Here is a 14,021-nt window from a genome sequence, read left to right on the forward strand (position 1 = left end):
GTGACCTTACGTTCTCTCAGTCTCAGTTGTTTCTTTTCGAAAACTAATCTTACAGGCTCGTTGTGGAGATTAAATGAGGTGCTGGATAGGTACATGATTAGTTTTAATAATCACTCTTAATAGTCAAGATGTAGAAACCTCTGACGTAAAATAATTTAGGAGCTCTTGTGAGTGTGTGTGCGTGTGTATCAACAAATAGCTTTCTAAATAAGCTTTGTTATTTTTCCAACTGAAAACGTGTTCCTATCATGTAAGGAAAAAGGTAAAAATAAAACCTAGTGAAAATCACTGAGGACCAAACCTGTGACCCATTTCCAACTGTTTCCAAAAAGGGTGAACCAAGAGACAGAATTTTTTTTTTTTTAAGATTGGCACCTGAGCTAACATCTGTTGCCAATCTTCCTTTTCTTCTTCTTCTTCTTCTCCCCAAAGCCCCCTGGTACATAGTTGTATATTCTAGTTGTGAGTGCCTCCGGCTGTGCTATGTGGGACGCCGCCTCAGCATGGCCTGATGAGCGGTGCCATGTCTGCATCCAGAATCCAAACCGGTGAAACCCTGGGCTGCTGAAGGTGGAGTGCACGAACTTAACCACTCGGCCATGGGGCCGCCCCATCACAGAGTATTTTTGAATGAAGAGTCTAAGGCTGCTCTGTCTAGTATAGTCGCCACTAAATAAGACTACTAAAATTAAAATTAAATATAATTAAAAACTCAGATTTTCAGTTGTACTAGACATATTTCAAGTGCTAAATAGCCAACTTGTGGCTAGTGGTTACTGTACCGGCCACTGCAGATATAAAATACTGTCAGCATGGCAGAAAGCTCTTATTGGACAGTGCTAGTAGGGAGTCTCTCTTTCATTATTACTACTACCGAATTGAGGCTAAAATCTAACTGAATTTTGCTTAAAATGAAATTGCTTAACATTTTAGGTATATGTGACAGAAAAATTTTCCACTATTTTTTTTCTTTGAAGGGTCTTCATTCCCTTCCTCAGAAGTGAGATCAACCCTCTGGCTGACACCTAATGTATGTGAGAGAGAAGGGCCTGGAGAAAGTGGCTTGAAAGATGCATGGCATGCCTGGTTTCCAGAGCAAGAAATGGGCATTGGAGCTGCTTTTTAAAGCATTCCATATTCTATAGAATAGATACTTCTTTTTCCAAAGTCTACTTTTCTAGAGTTCTTGATAACAAGACAATTGATGATTCAAAAGTGAAAGCAACTAACAGAAGGCTCTGAAACCTGGAGAAAAGGCCGACTGGGGAGGGAGTCCCAGGACTCGGGGGGCGATCCTGTGGCAATATCGCTGGGATTTTTTTTGCCTCCTACCATATCCTGGCCTGGCTGTGAGAGCCGCCCGCAACCTGGAAACTCCAAGGACAAGGAGCGCAGACAAATGGACTCCCAAGAAACGCCTCCTCTTTTTAGCCAAGGACTGAGAAGAGGTTGGCTCTGCAGCACAGAATCCTTTTGACTGTACCCATGCTACTCCAGGGGAACACCATGAAAGAAGCCAAGTTCCTCCCCCTCAGAGCTCTTTCTACCATCCCAGCCCTGCCTTACGCAAACAGCAGCAAGCAGGTGGGGCCCCACCCCCGCAGAGAGCAGGGGCAGGATTACAAAGAGAAGGGAACTGGGGAAGGAGTCTTTAAATCTCTATATGAAGTCCTTGGCACACTCCCAACACACTCAAGTGTAAAACCAACCAGAATCAACACAGCAAGAGCTGTGAGACTAATCTACGGCATGGAATACCTCCTCAGGTTTCGAATGAGGTAGCACACAAGTGGGGCTGACCAGATGAGTACTGCAAGCCATTGAAAATGAAACTGGTGGGTCGGTCTGGTGGTGCAGTGGTTAAGTGCGCACGTTCCGCACCTCGGTGGCTGGGGTTCACCCGTTCGGATCCCGGGCGCGGACATGGCACTGCTTGGCAAAAGCCATGCTGTGGTAGGTGTCCCATGCATAAAGTAGAGGAAGATGGGCATGGATGTTAGCTCAGGGCCAGTCTTCCTCAGCAGAAAGAGGAGGATCGGCAGCAGATGTTAGCTCAGGGCTAATCTTCCTCAAAAAAAAAAAAAAATTTCATAGAACTATACACCAAAAAAAAAAAGGAATACATATAAAAACTAGGGCAATTCGAATAAGGCCTGTAGTTTAGTTAATAGTAGTGTTCCAATGTCGATTTCCTAGTTTTGACAATTGTGTTATGGTTATATAAGATGTTATCATTGGAGAGAAGAATGGTGAAGTGTACACGGGAACTATCTGTACTATTTCTGCTACTTCTATGTGAGTCTAAAATTATTTCAAAATAAAAAATTTAAAATAAATCACTTCCAGTCTACATGTTTAACCCTCCCATAGGCTTCCTAATTCCAAATACCCCAAATCACTCACTGAGCCCCACTAATTTTCCTTTGTTAAAATCTCTCAGTCTGGGTACTTCTTTCCCACTTCCACTTTTAGTCCCTGGTCCAGGCCCCTCTCACCTCCTGACTGGACAGCGATCGCTCTGTAGGATCTCTTGGCCTCCACTACTTGCCTCCTGACAGGCAACCCACCTGGACACAGTGTCTGAAGGAATTATATGAGCATGCCGCTTGTGCTGTATCCTCGCTCAAAAACTTACAGTAGCTTTTCACTCTTACGCTTTAGTATCTAAAGGACTCAATGTGGCATTCTAGACTATATATTCTTTCCTCAAACCAGATTTTCCAGTGTACTAGTGCTACAATCCTCCAGATAGCTGACCTTTGTGTTACACCAGTTTGCTGCCTGCCCCCGTCTGCCCTGAGCACTTTGTAACGCTTTGCCTGTGCTCCCCTGCACGTCCCACGTGGAGCACCTGACCCCCTTTAGTCCCACTAACATGCGCAGCCCTCCCTGGGGCTCCAGCCTGCAGTGATGGCTCACGCTCCTCATCAGTCCTTCCGAGCCCACAGCTCTGTACTCGTCTGTGATGCTTCCCACGTGTGACTTCTTTGAGGTTATCTTTCTGTGTCTTTATATTAGTGGCACTTGAAAATCCAGTTCATAGCCTGACTACGCCGTTCTCTCTCTACCAGATCAAGAAGTTTAGTACATAGCCTACTGTGAACTCTTATTTCTAGTGGACACCTTTTCCGACCAACACTCACAAAGGTGAAGTGGAGAGGACACAGAAGATAAAGACACAACCAAAAAATACTTGGTTTTTAATAAAATCATGCTTAAAATTATGATTTCTGATATTTTCTAAGTGGATAAAATCACAAGATTAAAAAACAAGTCTATTAAAGTCTCTCTTACCAGAAAACAAGTAAACAATAACAAAACCCAAGGCATTATAAATGAAACAAAAGAATAAAAATAATGTTTTTATGGATTAAATAGTCCAACCTGAAATGAATAGTAATGTGATATGAATTCAGAAAACTTTCCACAGCAACGTGCCCTGCACTTTAATGAAGAACTTGATCCATCATCCCTTGTGCACACTAGATGCTGAATATACATTTAATTGATGTGTTGACTGACTTTTCCAAAATTCAAATTGATTAGCCTGACCGAAATAGTCTTTTCATATTTTATTACAGCCAATATACTTTAGGGTCTACACATTAAGGCTACAAAGGGTGTGAAAAGAGCTAAATTGTCTATGAAGAAAGCACAATTTCAGCTGGTCTTATTTTGCTGAAATAAATATTCACAGCAAATATCACTAATTTAGATAGATAAAGGTGTTAAACAGGTTTGATTTAACAATCAGAAGACATTCACATATTACTTGGCGTATTTACTCATTCTTTTTTGATATGAAATGATTAACTAGGACTTTTTTTGTGGTTTTAGCAAGAAATAATTCTTGGGTTTTTTTTTTTTTTGACATAAAGCAATGGCATTATGACTTTGGGTACTCTTCATTACAAGGATTTTCATCATCTTATTTCTTCACTTTGCAGTTATTCAGGAGTTTTTTATGTTTAAACCATAGCCCTTACTAAGTTAACACCACTTACATCCACAGCAATGATGTACAAGTATACATGGGTAAGTATTTAATATAACAGGCCTGTTCTCATCAGCTAGTTAACATTCTCATTGAATTCTTCCATCTTCAGATGACACACAAGCAGTGAAGGTAAACTGTAGTTCAGACATGGTACATGGCACTGAGCTCAAACAGCCTTCTGGAACTTTCTCATTTAAGTTACTGACATTTTTTGTCTTTTGTCTTTCTGGTGCCAGAAATCTATTATTTATTAAGCTCATATATTTAGAATGAGAACTATAATCATCGCAGGGACAAGGGTTTCCAAAAATAAATATGTTATTAGCCAAGACAAGCATGATAATAAAAGCCAAATTTTCTAAAGGATCTTAGAAATGACTAATGTGGCTGCCATTTTCATTGTTATTTGGCATTTAAGCTAGCTTCTAATGAACAAAAGATCCCCATTATGGAGAAGCTAAGAAAAGTAAAGGAGAGACAGAAGTTCCCCCTACACTGTTCATTTCTGGGAGAAAAAAATACTAAGAAAGCATCTAAGAACTATTTACCTACTCTTTTCTGGGGGACATCAGGAATAACTAGGACTGAATATTTCTAGTCAAAAATAATTAGAACTGAGTATCAGAGGGTTGAATGCAGATTTGAGAAATAATATTCTTAAGGAGAATCAAGATTCATTGGAATTTCAAAATTGTTCTGTAATATTATTATTCCATGTCACTGTCAATAAGATACATTATTAATCTACATTTTAATATATCTTACTGTTTTGCATAATCTTTGGGGAAGTAGCATGGTATAATTCATTTGTTCATTCAGTCAATCGTTAATATTTATTGAGCACCTACTATATGCCAGAAACTTTCTAGGGTGCTAGACGGAAGTGAACCAATAGCTAAAAGTTCACACTCTTATGCAGCTTGTATTTTATTGGGGTAGACAGACAACAAATAAATAAGTATAAGTACACTTATGGTGACAAATGCTATGGAGAAAACTAAGGTGGGGAAGGGGGAGAGGAATACCGGCAGCAGGGGGCATTCCTTCTCCCAGATTTTAAATTGAGTGGGCAGGGAGTACGCCATGAAGATACCTAGGGGAAGAGTACTCTAGGGACGGACACGACTAACACAGAGGTGCTAAAGGGAGAACGTGCCTGCTGCGTGAGGAACAGCAAGGTGGCCAACAGAAGGAGAACAGAGTAAGAGGAGAATAGTAAGGGGTGACATCAGAGCGGTATCAGGGAGCAAAATTATATATTGGATTAAGAAAGAATACCTCAGAGGAGAGGCCTGGCCTGAAGGTATAAATTCAGGAGTCATTGGTGGACAGATAGCATTTAAAGCCTTTAAAACTAGATGGGGGGGGGGCTGGCCCCGTGGCCGAGTGGTTAAGTTCGCGCGCTCCGCTGCAGGCGGCCCAGTGTTTCGTCGGTTCGAATCCTGGGCGCGGACATGGTACTGCTCGTCAGACCACGCTGGGGCGGCGTCCCACATGCCACAACTAGAGGAACCCACAACGAAGAATACACAACTATGTACCGGGGGGCTTTGGGGAGAAAAAGGAAAAAATAAAATCTTTAAAAAAAAAAAAAAAACTAGATGGGGGGGTCGGCCTGGTGGTGCAGCGGTTAAGTTTGCACATTCCACTTCTCGGTGGCCCGGGGTTCACCGGTTCGGATCCCGGGTGCGCACATGGCACCACTTGGCACGCCATGCTGTGGTAGGCGTCCCACATATAAAGTAGAGGAAGATGGGCATGATGTTAGCTCAGGGCCAGGCTCCCTCAGCAAAAAGAGGAGGACTGGCAGTAGTTAGCTCAGGGCTAATCTTCCTCAAAAATAAAATAAAAAAAAATAAAACTAGATGGGTCTCCAAGGGCCTGAGTGTAGACAGAGAAAGAGAAGCAAGGATGGAGGTCTATGGGGTGCCATTGTGAAGAGGTGGGTGGGGGGAGAGGAGGAAGGATCAGCACGATCTGAGAAGGAGCAGCCAGAGAGATAAAAGGGAAACCAGGAGAATGAGCATCCTGACGCCACGAGAAGACAGTGTTTCAGGAGGATGGATGTCAATTGTTGCTGATACGCCAAGAGGGAGAAGGCCTGAGATCTGACCACTGGACTTAGCAATGTGAAGGTCATTAGTGACTTGGCAAGAGCTGTTTTAGTGGAGTCGGTAGGATTGCAACCCTGAGGAGAGTGGGTTCAAGAGAAAGGGATGGGAGAAACTGGAGAAAGTGAGCACAGACAACTCTTTCTAGGAGTTTGCCATCAAGGGGAGCAGAGAATAGGGTAGAAGCTAGAGGGGGTTGTAGGGTCAGGAGAAGGTGTGTGTATGTGTGCATGTATAATAAAAATAAACTGTAGCATGTTCGAGTTAAGAGAGATAGGGAACTGAGGATGCAGGACGGGGAAAACTGCTGGAGTGGTATCTTTAAGTAAATGAAGGGCTAGAGCTCGTGTACAAAGGAAAGGGTTGTGGTGGCATGAACTAAAATCCTGGTTCCCCCACCGAGAGCTTCTGTGACTTGGGGCGAGATTCTTAACTTCTCTGAGCCTTACTTTTCTCCTCTGTAAAGTGAGAATTTCTTGGAATTATTGAACTGTATAATGTCTTCATCAAATAATACTGTTTCATTGAAGTCCCAAATTATCATTTTCCTTAATACTCATTCACAAGATGGGATATAAAAGGAATTTAGGAATTCTGCCTTTTTCCTAAAATAATGACTCCATATCTAGTATCTATTGAAATAAAAATAGTGCTACAAAGCAGATAGTCATGCCCAAAATAAAGATCATTCATTTGTTATTATAACACGGTACTATTTCAGTTGTTCATGTTGCACATTTTGGAACATGTGTTGGTAAAGTACAAACGTGCCTTCCTTCCCGATATATTCTGTCTCAATCCACTTTTGTATCCTCTGTCTGACAGCTGAATGTCATTCGAATGGTATGTGCTCCACTCCGATATTTACAGAGGATGTGAGCAAACAGCGAAGAAGATGAGCAAAACTGTAATGAAAAGATGCTCAGAAAAAACAAAAGGTGGAAGGGGCACCTTGCAGAGCAATACATTCCTGTCACTGGAGATGTTCAAATGAAGAGTAGATGGCCACCAATGAGCTCACGTACCTTAAGCCATGGGTGATTCAGTGCTTCATAAACAGTGATCCTTTCTGCTGGATCCAGCATCAGCATGCGACGTACGAGGTCTTTGGCACTTTCAGAGATGTGGCTCCACTGCCTTGGATTCATCTGAAGAGGAGGAAAGGAAAATTACATGGTCACTTTCTGGGAGAAGTTAGCATTCACTATTATTTAATATTCCTGTGCTGTTTCAATGTGAATAAAGTTCTCAGAGCAAAGAAGAGAAATCTGATTCTAAAGGCTTGCTTTCTAAGGAAGAAGAGGACAAACCCGATTCTTTTCTTGTTGCTGGTTGTTATATGAGATTTTGTATCAATAAACATTCCTTACATATGTTCTTGTTATTACATAAGTTATATTTTTAGTAATTGAAGAATAGAACGTTCATGATTCCAGGTTCTACCTCAGCTAAAATAGTCTAGAATCTAGACTCGAAAGAGACTAGAATACTTTGATCCAGAAAGGACTAAAATAGAATTTAAAAATTAAGATTTTTAAAGAAATATTTTTAACATTTTGTTTTTAAAAATTAGGATTAGCAGTAATTGTGAAGCTATACAAAGTTATTAATAGGATATTTTGGTCACAGTATATCAATTTCAGTATTTAGGTAAAAATATACTATTACTATAGGCCCTGCAAAAATACCCACTTCACTGGTATATTGTCCTCAGTGAAGTTACTTTTGTTCCTCTTTTAGAGGTGAGACAACCAAGCCACAAGGTAAACTGACTAAGGTCAAACTAAAACAATTATGAGTTTTTCAAAAGGCACAGGATTTGTGAGAAAGGCCGTGGATCTGTGAGGAAAAGAGCTGGAAGGCTCCTGGGAAAATGGGTATGTCTGAGACCAAGAACCAGAAAAAACTGGAAAGGAATGCTTAGGGCTTAGAGTTGGGAAGGCAAGTGGAAACAGGAGGGTGGAGACGGAGTAGGGCCTCATTCTCTATTTAATATCAGGAAGCCGACTGATCGAGGGAGCTTATGGGAGCTGCCTGGTGCCAGGAGCTTTAAGCAATGCCGTGGCTTTAACTGGCAGAGACCAATGTCACCTTCTAAGAGAAAAAGATGGAGAATAAAGACCACAACAATTTATAGCCAAATGAAATCACAAATTGCATCACAGACATATAAAGCATTACAGTTTGGCCAAGGGTGAGCATTAGACACTTTACTCTGGCTAACGTGAGGCTTTGTACTTTGAGATGGAGAGTGGAAAATGTTCCATTTTCTTTCTCTAACAGGCAGAATTCCAAACGATAGTCACTTCTGCTTGTTAGCTCCTTCAATTAAAATGAATGCCATGAGACTGTTGAAATACTGTCACCCTACTGAAATTGTGACCAATTGACCAGTCGGAAATAAGGAGGTGAGTGATTAGACAGGGCTTAGAGAGCCTCGTTCCCTCTTCCCCAACCCGGAGCTGATGAGCTCCTTAAAGTCGGAATGATTTGTTCTCGGGAAAGGGGTTGAGAAATCATCTAAAGGTGGTGGTAAGATTTCTCGAGTGAGTAGAAGATGAGAAGTATACGCCTCCCTCCTTTTTACGAGAGAGTCCAATCCAGGATTTTCTCTTCCTTTGGCTGTGAAGAGCAGCTGAAATTAATTTGTGAGGTTGAGTAAAGTGGAACAAAACAGGGCTTATAAAACAGTCTCACCTATTTGAATACTACGGCCAGGCAGCTCAGACTCCTGCTGTGTAGATACCAACTGGCTATCCCGAAACAAAGGACATAAGATGACACTGCATCTTTTATACACTTTGGGAAATATATTTTTGTTATTTATAAACATGTTAATTGAAATTAAATGTTAGCACTTAAAAGAAAGCTAGTAAATGAAAATAAAAAGTTAAAATAATTTAAGATCAGTAGCAGTTTATAAACTATGACAATTTAAATTTACACTTAAAATATGTCATCAAAATTTTCTTGAAAATACCCACTGAGATCAAGGAAGTTTGTTAATAGTTCTTTTGTTAAGAACCACCAGGATGATGAAATATTTTTGAGATCTGCTTCAAAATAATCTAGCAGTATGTGGAATATAGATTAAACAAGATTGGCTTTAAGCTGATAAGTATTAAAGCTTGGGGTTCATTATATTATTTTCTCTACTAGTTTTATTTGTTTGAAATTTTCAATAATAAAAAATGTAAAAATAGGGGCCTGCCCAGTGGTGTAGTGGTTAAGTTTGTGCAGCCCGCTTCGGTGGCCTGGGGTTCGCAGGTTCAGATCCTGGGCATGGACCTACGTACTGCTTATCAAGCCAGGCTGTGGCAGGTGTCCCACATATAAAATAGAGGAAGATAGGCACAGATGTTAGCTCAGGGTCAATCTTCCTCAGCAAAAAGAAGAAGACTGATGGTGGATGTTAGCTCAGGGTTAATCTTCCTCACCAAAAAAAAAAAAAAAAAAGTGTAAAAATAAACGCTGACACCATCAAAGCACAGTATATTTGGGGGAAAAAAAAGGCCCACTAGGTTCATCATTGATGGCAGAAATGGATCTATACACTTCAAACTAAGCTGCCAAAAACCTGGAGTGTTTGTAAGGAAAGCCACGAATATAAGAGAAGTGGGGTTAGCCAAGTAAAAGAGCAAATAAGTTATTAACCTCAAACGCCAGTTACAGAAATTATGATATAGCTGCCACCATCCATCTGACTGACTTTAATACTAAGAATATGGAATTTTAAAATAATTTAATTTTGGACACATGCTCTATCCAAGTTTCTTACAAAGAAACAAAAATAACTATTCAATGCTTTAAAAATAGACAAAATAAAATACCAGAAGCTGTTGGAATGAAGCACATTGCCTTGGAAACCAGAAAGTTAGCAACTGAACAAACACAAAGGAATAATTCTATTAACAAATGCTTATAACTCAAAAAGGCAGGTGGGAGATTTTATTATCTGGTACCTACGTCATAAGTCACTGTGAGGATGAAAGGAGTTAACATAAGACCTTAGAACAGTTTCTGGCACACAGTAGGTGCCATGGACGAATTAGCTCTCATTATTGCTAGTATTATTATTACGCTGATGCATTACGAATTGTGTTTCTTTTCATATGTTAGTATCTGTAACTTCACTTGGCAAAATTCAACCAGAAAGCTATGACCATGCATTCCTGATAGCCACTCACAATTTCCAGGGATTGGAGGCGGGTGATTACTTACAAGCGGTTTCCTGAAACTTTTAGTCACCCTGAAAGGACTGATTTTATTCCCCAGTGGCCAACTGACTCTAAGAGAAACAGAAAAATCTATACTTAAAACATCTTTCTCTGTTAACAAAGTTTTGGCATATATCTTAACCTAAATAAAATAAAAGAGCAACCTGTATGCCTTTACAAGCTGATGGCGCACAAGGCTGAAGGGGAAAAGAAGGATAAACCATTCTCAGCTTCTCACCTCCACAAGTTTCATTTACGGCTTAAAAGGCTAAGGCAGCAATTCTGAAACTACAATACCTTTCATTTCTTTTTCTTTATATTTTTTCAAGTCCCATATAAAATTGTAACATTATTGAGGAATTGAAAAGAAAACTTCAGGGGCTTCACAGTTTTGAAGTCATATAAACCTGTGTTTGGTTTTATGTTGCCAGGCATGGCTGAAAATGAAACAGTGATTCTACTGAATAGAAAGTACAGAGTTCAGGAATAATGGGAGGAAAAGGAACTTCTCCAACATAAGCAGCCCTGATCTGATATCCAGTCAAACACTCCCCCATGCTTCCCACACACAGCATCCTAGTCTGTCAGCCACTCATGGTGGTACAAGGCAAAAAAGTCTAAGAGCTGGGGTAGTGAGACCAACCGTAAGCTTATTTATTTCCAAGAATTACTTAGGTCTTTTTGGTATGGCCATTACAATGTCAGTAATGACTTTTTAATTTTTCAGTAATGAAAGTAATAATGTACTAATCACCAGTCTGAGAATAGTGCATGCAGTTTCCAATCCATAGTAACCAAAGAAGAATATGAATGTTTAAGTCACAGCAAAATGGCTCCAAATTACATTAGGAAATGCAGTTGTGATACTGGCATTTCAGTTTATCCTGGAAAGTAAATGGCAAATTTTTCAGCTGTGCTGGCTGACTACATAAAATGCAATAAACATACGTGATAAAGCAAAATAAATAAAGGCTAATAGACAATAAATCTTTAAATCATCTGACAAAGAATTACTACAATTACCTGGATAAAATTTCCATTTTAACTTTACAAATTAAGCAAAAAGCTTTAAAAATAAAGGCTTTTTCTCAAATTACACAAAGAAGAGCCAAATAACTTTATTTTCTAGCTTAGCCTGAATAAATGGGTTCGGTCACCAGATAGCAACGGTTGTTTTAAAGTAAGTCTCCTCTCTGCCACCTAGATGACAGTTCAGCTGACAGCAACTCAGAAATTTACCTGAGGCCTATGTTGCCTGGCAAGGCTAGTGGATCAATGACGCGAACAAGCACTTTTCTCTGACTGGGTAACTATGTGACAGTCAATAAGCAATCCAAAGACAGACAGTAACTTCAAAACACATTTTTCAGAACAATTTAATCTCAATGGAAAAATAAAATATTCATATTACCTTATATTTTCCTTTAATAATGCCTTCAAACAATCTTTCCTTGGTTCCATAAAAAGGCAAACAACCACTTAGCAGGATAAAAAGGATGACACCGCAACCCCAGACATCTACAGGTTTTCCATAAGGCTCTCTTTTGACAACTTCTGGGGCCATAAAATGAGGTGTTCCAACACGTCCTACATTTAAAACAACAATAACAAAATTAAGGAAAAATGTTTACATAAAATGGGCTTTTATTCCCATTTGAAAACTTCATCATAGAACTATAACAGTCTGAACAAAAAGTTTAACAATAGAAAAATTCTTTTACCCCCTCTCCCCTCTTTCATAAAATCAAGTTCACAGAAGGAAAAAAATTGTTTATCTAATCACCTGTTGAAAACAGAGCCCAGGAGAGCTACTCAGTCTTTTCACACTGGTACTATTTATTGAATTCAGCAGGGTACATGGTAAGTATATACCTATTTTTTGCTTCATGAAGAAGTTGTTTAAATTTTCTAAGTTTCACATGTTTGAAAATCGCTAACAATATAGAGCAGAGGCAGGTGGAAGAGTCAGCAGGCAGAGTCTGCAGCTGCCCAGGAAAGAATCAGCAGTCTGCCCGGGGCAGGGCAGGGAGGGCAGGGAAGGGGGCAGGAGTGAGAAAAAAAATCTGTGGAGAAAAAGATTACTTTTGACTGCCAAATGGAAATTCTCAAATTAAACCTAATGCTGAGAACTTTGATTTGGAATTTGAATCTGAAATCCTGTTCAACTGATTTTAGGAGTTGACTATAGCAATTAACAATGGTTAGTAATATTTTGTTATAATAGGATCTTTTAAGCTTCCTCCTAATGTTAACATTTGAAGAGAATGAGAGCAAATGTATGACATAAACCAAAGCAAAATCATGAAGCTCCTCCCATTCAACTCTCCGTGACCTCCATCTTCTTTAAAGTTTCCTTTTCCCCTCTCTATCAAAACCAGCTTTCAGGAAGGAATCTGACAGCAGCTGTCTGCACACTAGTAGCCATCTTTAACTCAGTATCCCACACGAAGTCTTTTCTTCTACTGTAGAATGAAAGACTTGTACAGTGTAGGGAAGTTATTGTGGGAGGAGGCACTGCCCACCAGGCTCCCTCCTTTTCTCCTCTCTCTCATCATATGCAGCCCAAGATAACTTTAACTTTGAACACTGCACAATACTTATCTAGAGCTTAGAACTGTGGTTCAGAACTAAAAAAGACCTTAGCGATATTCTCATCGTGCTAGAGAGAATGTACCATAAAGTCCTGTCAAACTTGGTGGGGATGGAGAAGGAAAAAGCAGCACTGTGTACTGGGGATGTTCCTTTGTGCAGATCATTACGGTTCCCCTCCTTCCTCCATAATAGAAGAGTTTAAGTTCAGGGTTCAGAGAGTGAAAAAACTTTCATTTAAAATGTATAGTAGATCAATGAAAATTCTGTACTGGTTAGAAGGAAATATTTTTATTGCCATATTGCCCCATTTTGCTTCCTCAAGTAACATAAAGAAGCTGAAGTGATGAGAGCTAAACCTCCTAATTCATTAACAGCCTGGACGGGTGGGGCCATTGAAGAATTCACCTTGTTCTGATGGACAGGAGTTGGCACGAGTAGGGAAAAGCAGGGCAAGAGATCAGGGTACCTGCTGACAGTCTGGATGACTCTGAAACTCAATTTGACTCCTACCACTGCCCACACAAGTGCCAAACTACTCAAAATGGGGCCTCACTTTGGGAACAGTCAGAGCCACCATGGCCAGTCTCAGCCATCCTGAGGATTCTCCCCATTTACCTGGATTGAAGACTAGCCTGTTCTGGAGAATTAGTGTTCATCCTTGAGAAAGATGCATGTCTTTTGGTTCAATAATTTTCTCACAGATGATGGGGGGAAGACCATGGTAGAAAGACTATATAGGAATGATCTTTTTACTTCATGCAGATCAGTATAACGTGAACGAACTGGAGTCAACCTTTAACATACACCAACCTCCCCAAACTCCCTGCTTGTGATCACTCGACTTTTCCTTCTTGGTTTTTTCCACTTGGTTTTTTTCCACTTGGTTTTTGTGACTTTGACAACAAAATTCTAAGAACAGGAAGTCAATTACCAAACCAAATTAAATCTAACTGTATATGACATACTTTAGATACACATTTAAATACTTAAATGTTAGATTTTTTTGATAATATAATAAAAGCTCATTATCTAGAACCTCAGGGAAGGAATTGTTCTGAATAGCTACATATTCAATACTTCAGGACTTGAATCTTTATTGCACCC

The 14,021-nt window shown here is 39.9% G+C and overlaps 1 protein-coding gene across 23 annotated transcripts in view; it reads right to left on the reverse strand.

Annotated features, from left to right (window-relative positions):
* CASK (calcium/calmodulin dependent serine protein kinase) overlaps positions 1 to 14,021 on the reverse strand; it is a 361,743-nt gene that overhangs the window by 114,381 nt on the left and 233,341 nt on the right. For all 23 annotated transcript variants that reach the window (XM_070605863.1, XM_070605866.1, XM_070605862.1 and 20 more), the window contains exons 7-8: positions 11,737 to 11,912; positions 7,134 to 7,256 (exon numbers count right to left, since the gene is read on the reverse strand). In XM_070605863.1, the coding sequence (XP_070461964.1) occupies positions 7,134 to 7,256; positions 11,737 to 11,912 (299 nt within the window). The remainder of the gene's footprint in view (positions 1 to 7,133; positions 7,257 to 11,736; positions 11,913 to 14,021) is intronic.

This window comes from Equus przewalskii, chromosome X, assembly GCF_037783145.1.
Source record: "Equus przewalskii isolate Varuska chromosome X, EquPr2, whole genome shotgun sequence".
In the NCBI taxonomy this organism is placed as follows: Eukaryota; Metazoa; Chordata; class Mammalia; order Perissodactyla; family Equidae; genus Equus; species Equus przewalskii.